The sequence below is a fragment of the Pagrus major genome, chromosome 6, assembly GCF_040436345.1.
Source record: "Pagrus major chromosome 6, Pma_NU_1.0".
NCBI lineage: Eukaryota > Metazoa > Chordata > Actinopteri > Spariformes > Sparidae > Pagrus > Pagrus major.
This window is the reverse complement of record NC_133220.1, coordinates 17,652,245-17,669,269: the sequence shown is the minus strand read 5'-3', so window position 1 is coordinate 17,669,269 and position 17,025 is coordinate 17,652,245. Positions and strand designations below refer to the sequence as shown.

At 39.7% G+C, this 17,025-nt stretch overlaps 1 protein-coding gene across 1 annotated transcript in view; it reads left to right on the top strand.

Moving 5' to 3' along the window:
* cfap20dc (CFAP20 domain containing) overlaps positions 1–14,368 on the top strand; it is a 37,689-nt gene extending 23,321 nt beyond the window's left edge. The window contains exons 13-17 of the mRNA XM_073467671.1: positions 706–1,041; positions 2,794–2,985; positions 8,133–8,194; positions 13,269–13,363; positions 14,253–14,368. Coding sequence (XP_073323772.1) covers positions 706–1,041; positions 2,794–2,985; positions 8,133–8,194; positions 13,269–13,363; positions 14,253–14,368 — 801 coding nt within the window. The remainder of the gene's footprint in view (positions 1–705; positions 1,042–2,793; positions 2,986–8,132; positions 8,195–13,268; positions 13,364–14,252) is intronic.
* The last annotated feature ends 2,657 nt before the right edge of the window (positions 14,369–17,025 follow it).

Here is a 17,025-nt window from a genome sequence, read left to right as displayed (position 1 = left end):
ATTTGTGTGTGGCTCTAAGGATGGTCGTTTGGTTTACCTGTGTTGTGAGTGACAGAAGTGGTTTTTGCTGCAGGAATTTTTTAATAAAGTTTCCCCGGATGTTTTTTATTTTCCCGCAGTGAAACTGGGTCAGACTTGGAATCCATTGTTACTGCTGCGGATCCAGCTGCCGTCCTCAGAAAAAGCAGCAAGTTACAAACTTATCCGAATCACGTATCTTTTTCAAGCCTACAGGGATGAGTGTTTGATATTCAAAACTTTGGTTTTCGGTGGAGTGTTCCTTTGATGTTGAGGGAGAACCGTGCACTGAGTCTGTACGTACAGTGTGTTATGTAACCTGATTGGTAGGCGACAAATTTTTAACTACATCACTGAGTGTTAACTTTGAAACTGAGGGTGGGAAAGATTAGCAGACTTAAGGAGAAATGCCATTAGCCTTTTTAAAAGAAAGGTTAATTTGAAGCGAAGCCCCCAACACCTGGTCAATCCCAAAGACTGTGTGCCATCTCATTATCATGTTTCATTAAGCGCACATCAATCTAAAGGGCAGAACACAACATCAAAGTTGTTCAGCTAACACCAGAATTTTCCAAACAGACTGCTATATAGTCTTAGTCTAGTCTTAGGTCATGACTAATCATCTTTTCTACAGTGCCAGTCATTTTAAATAAATATTTGCTCACTTAGTCCCTGTATTTCTTTCAGGATAAGAGCTACACTACATTCCAGCATCAGATAACAAGTGAGTCCAACCCTGCTACTCCTAGATCTCCCAATACAACTTTTGATGTCCATCCTGAGCCTCAAACAGCACAAGAAGAGCTCAGTGCGGCTCCCACCAGTTTGCAGTCTCCACCCAGTGGGAGAGTTGAACCAGCCGGGATTGTCCCCACACGCTGCCTCTCGCCCAATGCGACAGCCAGCAGGCAGGAACACAGGAAGTGTGAAGGGATAGTGAACCGGGAAGTGGATGGGAACAGCAGAGTATCACTTTCCCGGAGACTTCTGCAAGAAATCAAATTGGATGACACACAGCACAAGGTACTGCTTCACACCAGGCTTCATCCAGAGTGCTATGGCTCTATATAGGTTTTTTTAGGACAAAGAGACAAGCATATAAATGACTATTATTTTGCACCTCATAGTTAACTGAATAGCTGTGGATTGGCCATCACCCCTAATTACCTCCACTCTGCAATGCCCATGTTTGATGCTACATTATTCCCACAAAAGACATTGCCAAATTGGATAACCTCTCGCTGTGTCAACACTCACAAAGCAAACGTGCTCATTATTTATCACGTAGATGTCACATTCACCCGCAAAAACAAGCTTGACATCCCAACAAACGCCTCCTATATTTGCGGCGGCAAGCTGACTTTATCAATTTGTATCATTAATGCTTTTTGATTTAACGTTTTATGTCATCGTTGAGGGAAAGAGCAAGAGTAAGCACACTGTTTTATGTCCTGGCGAAAAAGATATAATCTTTTAACTACAAACATTTATGAAATATTCTAATCAAAAGTGTGAAATGAAAGGGGATGCTCATAGTCCGAATAATCAAGGAGAATTAACTACAGAGGTTTAAGCTTCATTAAGTGCATGTTTTCCTTTTATGGCTGGCAAATGTACTTTATAGTCTGAGTCTTAGCCACTCTAAAGAATCCCTGTAGGCAACTGTTTCCACCAAAAATAAAAAGCTTTGATAAACACACTATTCACCCAACATCAAACATCAGACAAACAATGTTATTGAGTGGATGGTGAAAAAATTTAACATCTACAACAGCAGGATCGACCAAATAGCCAGATATTATTGTCATAAGTTGGCAGAGATCACAACAGAATAAAAAAAAATAGAGTGAATGTTTTGATGTTTTTCTTCCCTCAAAAATTGATTAATGCAGCCTAGTTAAATAAACATTAGTTTGATTAAATTCCATTGGAAAGTGTTTGTTTACAGTCTTCAGTAGATGGGCTTGGTTCAATTCTCATAATTTACAGTTACAATTATATTCGTCTTCAGCTGGGAGCTGCCGAGTGAGTTTTGGAGGCCTCGTGGCAAATGTGCAGCTTATTAAAAGCTCAGACTTTACTCCGTCAAGCTGTCTCGCCTTGCCCAAAATAATGTGTGGTCACTGCTGATTTGGACAGCTATGGAGGACTTGCGAAAACGTTTCTAATGCCGTGCTGCGATGGATCAGACTTTGGTCTGTTACAAATTGAGGTAGGCCGCTGCTCCGGTTGAAAAGATCCAGGATCAGAGGATAGTCAACTGGAAAGATCACAAGGCCTGATGGGAGATCTGTCACTTGGCTGCTACTTTCTGCATTTACACAACTCACTGCTGAGACATATCCCAGCATCCTTCATCAGTGCAGCTCCTGACTGTCGATTTGTGCCAACTCCAGCAGACAGCATGCAGTGAAAGCTTTGACTGAAAGGTTGTCAAAGAAATGTGACAAGGAGTTTGTTTCCCTCCCTGCAGCACTGCTTTACTGACTGCCAGTGATTCACCACCAGGGCAACAGCAGGTTTCCTTGCATTTTGTCACAAATCAAGTTAGCATATTGCTCCATAGATCCACTGTTAAAAAGACAGTTCCTTAGAGGGTCAAAACAATGAATTATGTGCTGCCCTGAGCTCTGTCTGGGACTACTGTCTGCTCTTTTACCATTCACACTACTGTGTTGGTTGCACAAAAAATTGCCTCAACTTGGTGTTCTAAGTGCAAGGCATTGTCATTGGGATTACCTCCACATAAGTCATTTCTGTTTCATGGTTTTAAAGGAAGAAGAAGACAACAGTCTACGAGTTCATGGGGATGATGATGAGGAGCTTCGAATGCTGGCAAGTCTAAAAAGGGAGCAGGAGGAAGATGAATGTAGAGCCTCGGGCTTCAGTGCATCTCAGATCCACCAGTGTAACGTTAGCATCAGCGTGAGCAGTGACGATGCCTCGACCTGGACCCACATCTTCACGGTCTGTGCCGCCATACTCTGCGACTCTTGTTCTTTTCTTTTGTTGATTCTTCGCTAACTACTGACACTTATGCGCAGCTCATCTACTATTTACAATAATAAGCAGGTTGTCTGCCTTTATATCTCCCATCTGGAATAATTTTTCTGACCCTGGCTGATCCTCACCCTTGCTAATTTCCATTTCAAGCCCCCAACTTATGCTACCATAAAGTGCTAATGCACCTCGTTCTCCAGCGTGTTTTCTGCATTACAAAAGATTATGGAGATAGAAACACATTAATTGGCCTCTTACAGCTTTTAAACATACACTGGTATAATATCCACCGTTCCCCCAGTGACAAAAAAATTATTTAGGTCATTTGAAATTATCCCCAGAAGTCTTTTTTTAGAATTCAAAGATGGTATAGTTTGCTCTTGGCTATTGAAGGTCATGTAGATCTATGGGCCATTAGCATAAGCACAGTGCACTTATGAAGAGAGAGCACTGCCCCGCCTGGTCCTACTGGGTCCACTGAAGGATCCCCTGTGAATACATTAATTACAGATGCTCGAGGTATAGGCTTGTTACCGTTTCCACACATGCAGGTATCTGTTAATACACTGAGATTCAAGCAGGAAACGATGAATAGCGGTATTACCGCAGGGATTATCATCTCATGGTTCCTTTTTTTGAGGACACAGCGATGTGGTCACCAACAAAAACATGTATCTTTATTAGACCTTGCAGCAGTAGGTAGAGTTTTCCACAGGGACGGGATGAGATTTACATCTGACTTCATCAAACCCTGAAGTGATGTTTTCAGAATCAGCTGCAGTGCTTTACAATTCTAAATACATATGGCAACAGCACCACCATCAGCATATTAAGGAAACGCTTGCCAATAAAGAGAGAGGAAGAGAGATAAGGAAGTCATTTTTCAAGTATAGTTTTAGTGGTATTGTTACAAATAAAACTTTAACAAGACTTAAGTGTTTGTGAAAGATAAAAAATAAGAACGGTGAATGGGATCTAGGAAGAGAATCGTTATTTTCTGGGGATCTGATTCCTCCACAAGAACTGACAAGTCATTTCTTGTCCCTGAATACTGTGATTCGAGTAGCCCTGCTGTTGCCTCTGTCTCTGCAGCTGAAGCTGCCGTGCCAGCTCAGATGTACCAGTGCTCCAGTTATCCAGGTCGAAAACAAAATAATCACCTTATAGATCGTATGATTGTGTAAATCCAGATTTCAGACACCTTAATATGTGGCTATAGACTTGATACTGATATTTGAGTAGATTTTTTTCTTCTATTGGACAATGATGTCTGATTACAGATGACAGATTGAAGATAAGAAACGCAAAGTAAAACTCATATGGGTGTCTGTCAGTATAAAATACTCAGCCCCTCTTGGCTCCATAAGTAGATCTCCTTCCTTCATAATGAATTTGTGTCAGCCACAATGAACTCCAGTGGTGGTGTTGAATAGTTGGTTTGACATAAAGGTGAGCCATCAAATGCATCTTTTGATGTGGTTGAAACTTTAATTAAAAGTTTCAACCACATCACTCCTCATAATAGGCGGACGATTTTTACAATTAATTACTGATGAGAGCCACGTGAAGGACTAAATCCAATCTCAAAATGTTTTTAAGGATTTGATAAACCGATCTGGGATTGACACCTTCAAAATTAGAGTAGATAATTGTCAGATTTAGCTGTCCATATAAAAATGATGAGACAGTGCTTCTGCCAGTCAGCGTTAGTGCCAGAAGCTCACGCAGTAGATCATTATATCTTTCCGGTTCAAACAGCAAGAGCAAATTAAGGGGTGGAAACAAGGGATTTGATCTGTTTTTTGATTGTAAATGATTTGTGCGTCCATGACTGGCAGCAATGTGGGTAAGTTTATTTGAAAAATATTAATCTGGAAGTCACCCTGGAGGAGTTTTTACCAAGTTATGTTGACTGCCAGCTCCCATAGGGGCTGGTAAATACAATATGGAATTAATGTATTTCCCGCAGCATAAACATTCAGAGCAATGCAATCAATATTCTGAAGAAGAGTTAAGCAATTATACAATGAAACAACTCTTTACATAAATCAATACTTGTCCTTTAATTTTAATGTCACTCCCAAGCAAGTTTTATCCAGCAACTGGCATTGAGCCAGGTCTCTGTGAGGCCTGTCTGGTATAGTTTCACTTAATAATACAAGTCCAATTTTGAAAGCAAGCTCCTTTCATGTCGGTGTGCAAGGCTAAATCTAAGATATTTCTTCGAATCATGGAAGGGTTATTAACATTAGATATGTTAGGAGAAGGGATGAGATTCACTCATTTATTTAATACTCCTCAGCCTTCGATGAGGCCAAGGCACTTGTACAATGAGGGGTAAACAACAGGAATAGCATATACTGAATAAAAAACAGGAAAACAGTCAGTAGAGTGGAGCCGATCCGTCAGCCATCACCTTGAAACTGCCCTGATAAATAAGGCAGCAAGATGGATGCTAAAAAGGAATTATCTGGCACTAGTGCTGTGTTGTTGAACATCAACGCCAAACATGTCCATGCAGCCCAGGAATACTATGCAAAATGGTTTTACAACCAACTGTTTTGTTTCTCGTTAACAGAGGGCAGGCAAAGAAATGATAGAGTCTAGAGCAATGCTGATCAGAGACAAGTAGAGCTCTTTTAGGTTAAAAGATTGTTGTAGCATCATTCGACCCAGCGTGCAGCATAACAGTTGATGGACAGGGAGGGATTTGTTGAGGGGGAGGTGTAGTGGAGCTTGAGCACCAGAATAAATAAATGTTTGAACATCAGTCAAGAAAACTGGTCAAAGAACAGAGGTACCAGCTTTAACTACAACATTTCTAAAAATGTTTTTATGCTGGAATTTAAGATCATTTCTGAGTGCCCTTACACTTGATTCATAGATACTGAGCATAAAAACCTTGCTTAGGCAGGCTCTAATGATGCGTTCCAGACAACGACAGAGGTTGAAATTTCCTAGTTGAAACTTCGAACATCTGACCTCACCTCACCCACCTTGAGCCAGATGTCAGAGGACAATGGCCGCTGTGTGAATATGGTCAGCGGTGCTGCCATTGTTGGGTGACGTTAGAGAACTGCTCCCTTGTGAAGTCGGGGTAGAAGGATGTGCCCCGAGTTTACAAGTAGGAATTCCAACTTTAAGTGGTGTTCCATTGTACATTTTCTCGTTGAAGGGTTTTTTCGTGATCCAAGTTGTCAGGAACACAGCATAAGAATACCATTCGTAACTTATGCATCTCAAATTAACTTAAATTGGCTGCACCTGCCTTGCGGTTTCCCCTTATATAATCCAAATGAGGGTTTACTCAGGAATAGACCGAAAGAGAAAAAGAAAATCATACTTTTTGGTAGTCCAGATCTCGATAGGAGATTGAAGCCAGGCAAGTTATTCGGATGACTTAACAGTGGGTCGACAAACAAAGCCAAACACACATGCACATTGTTCATAAAGCTCTTGCTAAGTTCACATATGCATCCCAAATAACTTCTTAACCATTTTCTGAGTCATTCTTTTTATAAAACTGATTGTAAATCAATTTTATAAATGAGACCCCTGATGTGTAACAACCTCGTATTCAACATCTATCCTGGGTTTTTCTGAGAGGCTGTACAGCAGTTAGTATTTCATCCAAGTCATCACACTCGCTCCTCTGCTACAGGCAGCCAGTACTTCTGTGTTCGCACACTCCTGACCACATTTTGCTGTCGGAATAAGAGGTGATGTCTGTTCAAAATAAGTAATGTACTTCTGTTAGCAGCAGATGTAACTCTAATTCTTTTAGACCTAAGCGTTCCCTTTGATTCTGCAGCTCATGTAAGTTTAAATGACCATTTGAGGCGCTGGGTTTAATATTACAGATAGAGTACCGAGGTGGTTCAGCTCCTACCTCCCTAAAAGAATTTTCTCCATCACCCCACAGGTAACTCATCATCATCAGCGCACATTACCTGCAGAATTCCACAGGGTACAATTTTGGGTCCTGTCTTATTTTTAGAAGAGGATTACATAAAGAAGGGACTGGAGCACACAGATAGCTAAAATTTACTTAAGCAATGCAGGGACTACGGCTTCAACATAACTGCTTCTTCATCAACGTCATGCAATGTAATAGCCTTTAAGCAGGCACTAGGCTTAAATAGCCTCCTGAGGCTGTAATATGGTCCTTTAGCTTTGACAAGATGGAGAGGGTAATGCTCTTGCTTTTTTTGCAGCTGAAAATTACTATATATTGAAAGTGGCACCATCCTTATCTTCTACCGCTTATATTCACAGCTCGCAAAGAATGTAGCTGTTAGTGTTTTAAAAGGCCCCAATCACACATACAAGCCAGCTACAATCCTTTGTTACCCTACAGTGGCTGAGTTTCTGAATAGATTATAAGATTTTACAGATTTCTTGATCTTGGCTTGTTCACCTTGTTGTTTTGAGCTACTTGCTGCTCTCTCCAATTTTTTTGTTTTTTTCTGCAGTGATCTTTCAAACTGTACTCTTAAGCCAGTAAGCGTGGCACGCAACATAGAAGAGGACTCTTTGTCACGACCTGAACAGGCTGCTCAAGGATTTCCATAAACTGTAGAAGCATTTGATTGTGATATTGTGGCAATGTAAGGTGATGTCCTGGACAGCGGTCTTTCCACAAAAGACATGTTGCTTTTCACCCTGCATTTAAAGCAGAACTACCTGAGAAAAACTATTAAATAACATGTTTTACTTCTGTGGCTCAGCTGCTGTAGATTTTAATTCTACATTTTCATATGAAAATCACTCCTTATGCAGTTTGTATTTCAATTGAAATAAAATCCGGGTATGCTGCAACAATAGCACAATATCCACAACAGTAATGGCCTTTGACAGTTTATCTGTCAAAAAAATACACAATTTCTGTGAGAGACAACTATCATTTGTCAAGCAATCCAGCATAAATAGATGGAGGTGGACATAATGGCATTACTGGGCTGTATTGAAAAAAACATATTTTCATGCCCCAACACATCACTTAATAGTATTTTAAACTTAATGGAAATAACTGAATATTGATTTTTGGAAACATTTTGTAAGTACTGAGAATTGTGTGATATTTTAACTTTTTAACTTTTTCCTTACTGATCCAGCCAGCTAATCAGGGTCACCACTATCAAAAGGAAATGAACCCCCTCCTGCAGTCAAACCCAAGGTAAGCAAGCACATGCCACACACATTTACGACACATATTCTGAGCTACAAATGTGCACAATTACAATAAAATGCACGCTACAAGGCAAGGTCGATAAAGCTTAAGAAAATAAACAAGTCTTGTGTAGTGCTACCACACCTTATGTGCATGAGGGCCAGGCTGTGAAGAGGGTAAAGTCAAGTCAAGTCAATTTTATTTATACAGACCAAAATCACATTCACATTGCCTCAGTGGGCGTTTTTAATCTGTACTGTGAACAACATCCTCTGTCCTTAGACCCTCGATTCAAGAGGGTTGTTCTCTTTAAAAAATACTGACATGCTGTCTCGAAAAATCTAACTTATTTGGCTACTGTGTTGTTAGTAACCATAGTTACGGAAGTATTTCATAAATTTCCTGAATAAAGTGGACTTACATAGCCTGCATTTGTATTTGGCTGCATTTACATGAAACTCGCCTCGAAATTTCTAATCAGATGGTAACCAGTGACTGCAGAATTAAAGCTAAATGTCAACAGTCAGATAGATATGCAGACTGGGGCTTATCTTGCTCACTGATGAGTATAAATAAATTGAGAGTGTGCCAGGTACGGTAGTTTTCTTTTCCCTTAACTGCTGTTGTCATTTTTGCAAGCGCAGATTATTTTTCACTCATTATTGTGCCTGTCAGGCAACACTTCTTATATACTACATGATTAATGTTAGACATAAAGCTGATGGTTCAAGTTATTATAAAACAAAAGCGAGGGTAAGTCTGTTTAGCTCTGACTTTCAGCAGCCATACAAGGAGAAATCCATCATTGATGAAGCAAAGGCCGACTTCTGCTCACTGAGAGCCTCAGTGAATGTTCCACATTGTTTTACCTGCCTACAGGTTAAAACCAGAGTAAAGTGAAAGTTCTAACCTCAAAAAGAAAACATATTGATGAATGGGCTTACATTACTGGAGGAAGCAGAAGAACTTGCAACTGCTATTTTCAATATTTGGGAAAGTGTGTCCAATATCAACTCCAGGCATGTACAATGCTAACATACCTACATACCCAGAAAATCCACCAAATGAACTAGAGGTAGTCGGTACATCAGAAAGGTAAATTAAAACACTTCATCTGAAAATATCCCCTCTCTTGTCTGTGTGTTGAACATTTCATTTTGAGTATCTGAGAGTAGAATTTTGTTTTTAAAGGAGAAACTTTATGCTCATTTTCATTTTGGCTGTCTACTGAAATAGGTTTTCATGCTTAACACACCAGTTTTCTTATACTGCACTGTATCCCCCCTCTGTCTGAAATGCTCTGTTTTCGCTCCCGTCTCCTTAAGGCCTCCTTCCTGAATACCCACTCTCCTCTGATTGGTCAGCTCAAACACGCCTGACCCAGCACCACTCACAACAACAGAGCAGCTGTGCTAAATCGATTCTTACTTGCCAAACTAGCCTCTAGGCATAAATTATGCAAATGTGTGACATGGTGACAGTGTGATGTCACAAAGTCACAGAATTAAAGGCTGGACTACTGACGAAGCATTTGAGTTTTCTGCGAGAGAGGGGAGCTTGTGTTGGTGCCGACTTTGACCTTTTTAATTTTCAAGATCTTTTACATGCACAAGAACCTTTGTACACTTGACGAAAGGAAAAACATCAAAAAGCATAATAGATCTTCTTTAAAGGAAGTTAAGATGGCCTTCGTAGTTTTCAAGGCAAGATGAAATGAAATTATGTTCGATGTGACCCTAATTAACATTTAGTTCAGATCAGTAATATAGAGAGATCGAGCTCTGAGTTGAGGCTCGAGTCAAATAGCTGTCATGTTGATTAAGAGGAGGAGGTAGACACACTTCTTCAGTACTATCATTAATAATACAATATCACACATTGGGAGCGTATTACAGTATGTAGTGCAATCTGAATTCTGGGCAGTCTTTCAAGCACTGCATATTCCTCTGAAGACTCGACCATGGCAGTATATGGATGGATCCCCTGGTTCCCCCTCAGAGGCTTCTGGAGACCCTGCATCGCCTCGCTGCCCGCTGATGCAGAGCCCTGTCTCTGCACATCTACATCTCTTTGTGGGCGTACACATGCGTGCTGCATGTTACAAAACAAGACAAAGGCATTGCATCATAGTTCCACTACTCAAATTATGCCACCACCTCCTCTCCAACACTAGTGATTTATTGATGAAAAGCAAGGTGTGAACACGTGTGGACTCCCATGCACTGAAATATTTAGGTGTTACTGTTTTTAAACTGATTTCAAAATGTTAAATTGATTTCATCTGATCAACAGTGAGAACAAGCGGGACTTAATTTTGGCTTTTCTACTTGTCATATATCGGAGTTAACATGTTCTGGGGCTGTTGAAATATTCAGTGAGGTTATGGTGTGTGATTGGATGTCCACTGAGATGAATATTGCTATTGACAGACACCTCAAACACACTCCCTGACTTGTCTCACAAAGCAGTACAGCATCTGCAGCTGTACTACTGAAATTAGACTTCGAAGCAAGCCCTGATTTACATATTGAAGAGCAGCTGCACAGGATTTGTCGTTGTTTTCTCTCCTTTTCTTTAAGGCGTTGCATTCTAAGACACCCTTACATTGAATTCTATCATTTCTGAGCATCCTGGCATCACTGCAAGGCTTCCTCGCTGTTGAGAGCTCCAGTTTTCTTGACAACTAAAATGCTCCTGTTGTTGTGCTTAACGTTGCCAGGGCTTCTCTCGCATTTTTTAAGCATGTTCCTTTGCGTGTGATACTTGTGCCTGCCTTTGGCTGGCATACAAAATGCGAAACCACACATCAGGCTGTCAGACAGACCTTTAGTGACAATTCAATTGTTTCTACAATAAACACAATTGTGAAATTCAGCACCGTTGCGAGGGTGTCAGACAAACAGAGTTGCCTTGATACTTTGTCAATGGGAGATATTTGGAAAGCTTAATTTCAATAAACTCCACCAAAAACAGTGTTCTCACTGAAATTAAATCAGCCTAATTTATTCCTTTTATCACAGGTTCTACTGTATCTGGATTATAATGACTTTAAAATCTAAGAATTTAATCACTTGCGCCAAGTCCCCGTTAACAATTTGAAGTCCAATTTGCAGCTCTGTAGCAAAGGCCTTTGTCCTCGAAAATTGCTTCCATTAACTTTTGTGCTATGTTCCTGCCGATCACATAGTCAGAGGGGGTTGTTGGAGTGGGGCGCCTTTGTTAGAAAGAAAAATCAGAGCCTCAATGGAGATAATATGCTTGATCACTTCAAAGGCATATGGTTGGAAATGAAGAAATTTCTGATTCCTGCTTAAATGCACAGAAAGATCTGATAAAAATTAATCGGCCTGTTTTTAGGAGTTCATTTCCTCATTGCTTTTTTTATTTTCTCAGGATTGAATTTTAATCTTTGGTAACCAGAGTGCTTCAGTGTGTATGAATAGGTCTATTTCAGCTATTACTCGACTGAAAACCTGCATTTTACATTAATGTTTCCTGCAGGTGTTGAGATATAATCTATTTGATATCGCATCAAACAGTTCTTTGAGGTAGCATCGGCATCTTTGGTATTTTTGCTTCACTGGTGCAGCAAGTTCAAGATACCTTATCACTAAAGATAGATTTACCTACTTTATTATTGTATTTACTGTAATAATACCTGTAAAGATTTCATTGGCATCCATTAAAACCAACATAATATACAAGTGACCTTTTATGTGAGTGTTTTATATATGTTCTTGTACATTTAAAAGTCTTCAATTCAGATTGCACCATATACTGTAGTACACTCATAACGTTAATGTGTGATTTTGTATTATTAATGATAGCATTGAAGAGGTTCATCTACCTCATCCTCTAAATCAACATGATAGCTATTTGACCGGAGCCGCAACTTGGAGCTCCCTCTCAGGTACATTACTGATCTGACCTAAATGTCAACTAGAATCAAAACTCAAGGTCCATCTTAACTTCCTTTAAAGGAGACATACTGTGCTTTTTCATTCTGCGCACCTACAGAAGCTCCTCTCTCCATCACACATCACACTACATCACCATCTTACACATTAGTTAGCTAGTTTGGCACGTAAGAATTAATTTAGTACAGCTGCTCTGTTGTTGTTAGCGGTGATGGTTCAGGCATGTGCGAACTGACCAAGCAGAGCAGACTGATGGGTTATTTTTTTTTTGTTTGTTTGTTTTTTAGCATTAAAACATGTAAACCTATTCTAGTAGTAACCCAAAATAAAATTATGAATCTAAAAATAAGCTAAATATGTCTCCTTTAAGTCCATTAATATGATTTTGTCAATACTGCATGTGCATAGGAAACACACAATACTGTGGTTAGTGAATGCACTTTGTTTTCAGAGAGAGTAACGTGATCAATCATTTGAGATGAGTTGAGATGAACGTTTGAATTGCCTGCTGTCAGTTGAATATCATACAGAAGAACCTCATTAAATATGCCATGTAGTGCTTTTATGAGATGTTATGTCCAGAGGCAAAAAAGATGTACACGGATAATTGTAACTATGCAACTGATGTATAGCCTAAAATGATTATGAAGTCTGTTTAACAAATGACATTGCTTCCCAGTAGTAATTCATCTTGTGGCGTTTTATTTTTTTAAATATTTTTTTTTCTCGGTTCTTCTACCCTGCAAAAGAGCAGTGTATTACTTCACTGGCAAATGATTGATGTACAGTTGTAGCCTGTGTGCTTCTCAGCACTGGCAAGATAAACTCATTTAGAGTGGAAGGAAGTCCTGCTCTCACAGACACAGACAAGGTTAAGACCCCTACTCGGGGCCAGAATGCGGACACTTGGAAGTCACAGCTTGAGTCAGAATCTAATAAATGATCCTTCAGGTAAAACTGTGAGGCGGAGAGGCTAAGTGTGCAGGAGGATGTGGCTCAAGGACGATGGAAGCTTAGATGGGCTTCTGAGAGCTTGCGATGATGGGACTTCATTGTTAAAATGTCATATAGAGGCAATTTGATGTGCAGAGGTACAGTAGGAGGATGGCGAATGTAATGGCATGTGTTGTCATGACTATGTGCCTTTATGGTCTTTTCCCTAGGGAGTGGATGGATGTGCTCAGCCCTCCTATTATGCCTCCCAGCCAGCAGAGAAGGTCAGGCAACACATGGAACAATCGGGAAAATATAATCGAAGGTACAGTAACCTTAATGTTTGTTCTTTTGCCCTCCAACGCTTGTTCATGTCCTCTAAAGTCAGGCAAGCAGCAAACAATACAATGCTTTAACATTAGCCACACTAATTGCGCAAATGCATCGAACTAATGGAAACATCCAGCAGTGTCAGAGCTTACAAAAATGTCAGGCCTCCACCAAAGACTGCACTCAGCACAGGGGGAAAAACATGTGAAACGGTATCTAATTAAGGGTAAGAACCTCATGAGAGTGGAGCTCTCTGTCCTTCACATAACTCCATAGGTCAAAAGAGACAGGCTCATTACAGGTCTGCACCCCCTAGACACATCGACAAGGTTAATTGACGAAACCTTTTCAGTTTACAACATCATTTTTTAAAACCTCTTACACAATGTGTCTTATAATTAGTTTTCATTATCGTCGCCGAAGTTCTGATAAGATAAAATGTTCCTCCCGGAGCATTCCATAACCTTTTTAGCATTTCACTGCCTGTCAATTTAACAGCTAAATTCACACGCTTTAAAGTAGTGGGGATTACAGGGAATCTCTTTACGGCTTTATAATGTGGTACAGAGGCCTGGGTGTCTTAGGTCTTGATTGATGAGAGAAAAAAATGGCAGCGGCGGAAAACTTTTAAATCTACCTGAGTCTCAAGGTTACCCCGCCATTCACGCTGCTCATTTTATTCCAGTAACAGCTGCTAGAGGTGGCCCTTATTCATATACGGCATGGCTGAGCTACTATAGAAAACACAATGTACATTTACATTCGTATATATTTTTTATCTGTGCAATCTTAATTGATTTAAAATCACTGCAGCACTCTTATCTATGTATGTTTTGAACAATTTCTTCCAAGTGCTGCAGAGTGATTTTCTTGCATTATTACAGGAGAGGATGAGTCGGTGAATGAAGGGGATGACGACGAGTATTTGAATCTGCTCTATGATCCGTGCCTCAACTGCTATTTCGATCCAAAGACGGGGAAGTACTATGAATTAGCTTGAATCTAAAGCTCGAGAGAATCCAAATTAATAAATCAGAAGTCATTGACGGCGGATGAATGGCTTCAGGATTTTTTTTTTAGGCCATGCTTATTGATCAGTAGTGAAGAGCCCATTCACAAAAGCCCTTCCATGTTGCTGCTTTTGTTTTTGAGAGACTAACGGGAGCTTTGTGTCACCATAAGTAGCATCATGCTAGCGTGTAAAGGAGTGGGGGCTCAGTAAATCAGATACATGCTTTTCGCGAGAAATGGAGTTGTTGCCCATTCAGTGGCACATCTGATGGTAGAAAGAGTCTTTTCAGAAGTCTTGGCTAGCAAATTAATATGTAATCCATTTGAAAGAACATCCTGGAGCTTCTTTGACTCAGAAGATTTCTAAGATTGAAATGTTGCCAGGATTTGTTTCAACAGTGTAGGTCATTATTTTCTTTAGTTATCATAATTTGTGTTAAAAAATTTTTTTTTTTAAAAAAGTCATTAAAAATATGCTGATTTGTGTTTATATTGTTTGAATTAGAATTTCATTGAAAGTGCTGCTGATTTCATGTGTGGCCTTAAATTAAAATGTCCAGGTGCTGTTGATTTTAAGGAAAAGAGATACAAGCTCTGTAGATGTATTATTTTTAAATAAATATTTGTCTATGTAAAAATGTTATCAATATGACCTTTAAGGTTTGTCGTTTGATACTATGTGTTAAAAAATAGGGCTGTTCGAAAACCATATTTTGAGCTTCGGTAGTAATCACCAGAAAATATATTTGTTGCTTTGCTCGGAGGCGAGAGGGGGTTCTGAGCAAGGACTCAGCCAGACAGGCAGATTTTACAATATCGTTGTATAAATAGTTATTTGTTATTGAATAAAAAATACTTTTTCCAAAAAGGGGTGGTGTGATTTATGCATGTTTGAAATACAGAGAGTTTTGGTTAAACGAGGTCCCATCGACTGGTATGCACTTTCATACAGGGAGCCCTGATAAAGACCTGATGGACCATTGTGTTGACTTTTTTTAATGATTGCCCTTTTAATGATTTAGCCACGACGGTAAAGGCTTTACGGATTTTCCTTCCTCGTTTCTTGATATTTTCTTTTTTGGAGTGCCTGGATTTCCTCTGGTATCACATTATTGCGAATGTGTTGGCTTGTGTTCAGTGACTTTTTTTTCTGTACAATCATTGTCTGCAGGTAAAAATATCCTTTTTTGGTGTGCTCAGTATTTTTCTTTTTCTTTTTCCTTGGTTTAGAAAAAGATGTAGTGTCATTATTTTGTATTACAGTAGTATTGTATCTAATTTGACAACCCTACTGTATTCACAGTTGAAGCTGTAGCCGGGCCTGTAAATGTAACCGTCAGTATCGACAGACGGGCAGCTCACGGGGCTGGCAGGTCTTTCCATCAGTCATGCCAAAACACTCATCACACCTGATGAGCAGGTGATATGAGATTGATTCATCGTTTTCAGCCTGAGAGGAGTTGTTGCTTCACAGTGGCAGACAAAAAATGAAACAAACGAAGAAAAGAGAATCATTCTTCACACTGTGAATCCCAGTTGTTTTAATCAAACAGTACACCAACTGGATCACTGGACTGAGCATTCAGCCAGCAGACAGTGCTCAGCTCAGATGGTGATCTATTTTATCAAACACTGATATATGGAGGGTGTACGCAATTATGTTACATGAACTGTCAAAGAAATTAGTTAATAATTCATGCAGTGTTGAACAAACAGGAGCTCAAACAATATTGTGTCCCAAAATGCATTTTTGTCAATAACAGTGATAACCATGACTTACCAAAACAAGATCTTGGACATACAAATGAAAGATTTAGACATAAAATTATTTATTTAAAAAAATGTCAACATTTGTATAAACTTAGATGCCACAAAAAACTGGTTTTACAAAGTTTTCCCTGAGGAATACACATAGTATTAGCTGTGGGAGCCAGCCAGCTAGCTAAGTAGCCATAATACGTTTCATAGTCTTGATTTTTAAACAAAGATCTTAATGCTTTCTCTTAAAGCACAACCTTAAGGTGTGTTGACAGGTCTTGGGGAGTACCACTGCATATGCAGCTGCAGCTGCACTGTGGGTAATGTAGGCCAGGTTTTGAAAAAGGAGAAGTACATTTGGAATTAAAAGGCGATATTTCTGGTTCTTCCGTATCCATTTTGATCATTTGTTTTCAAGCTGTCCCTATCGAGTCCAACAGTGTTACAGGAGTGCAATGTTTTACAGAGGCCTGCTTTTCAAAACTTTGTGCCTACATTTCCCACAATGCAACTTAGCCACTGAGTGGCATCACTGAAGGCGAGAGAGATCAGATTACATGCAGCTTCCTCTGTTTCCAGATATGCAGCTTCCTCTTTTGCCACATTGCAGAAGTACTGAACACAGTTTAATCTGTAAAACTGGTGGGTTTACCCTTTAGACGCCTGCCTGTAGAAATCCTTCCTGGGAATATTTCCAAGGGGATGATCCACTAAAACTTACTATTTTCCCGACAAAATAGTCGAACTTGAAGGCAGCTATTAAACAGCGTGTTTCCACCTGCTGTCAAAAAATATCTTTTTTTTAATGTAATAATGCGTCTCGAGAAGACCACGTGACACACGACCAGTCGTCACGTGACGTTTCCTGCGAGGAGGAAACTTTTCGCA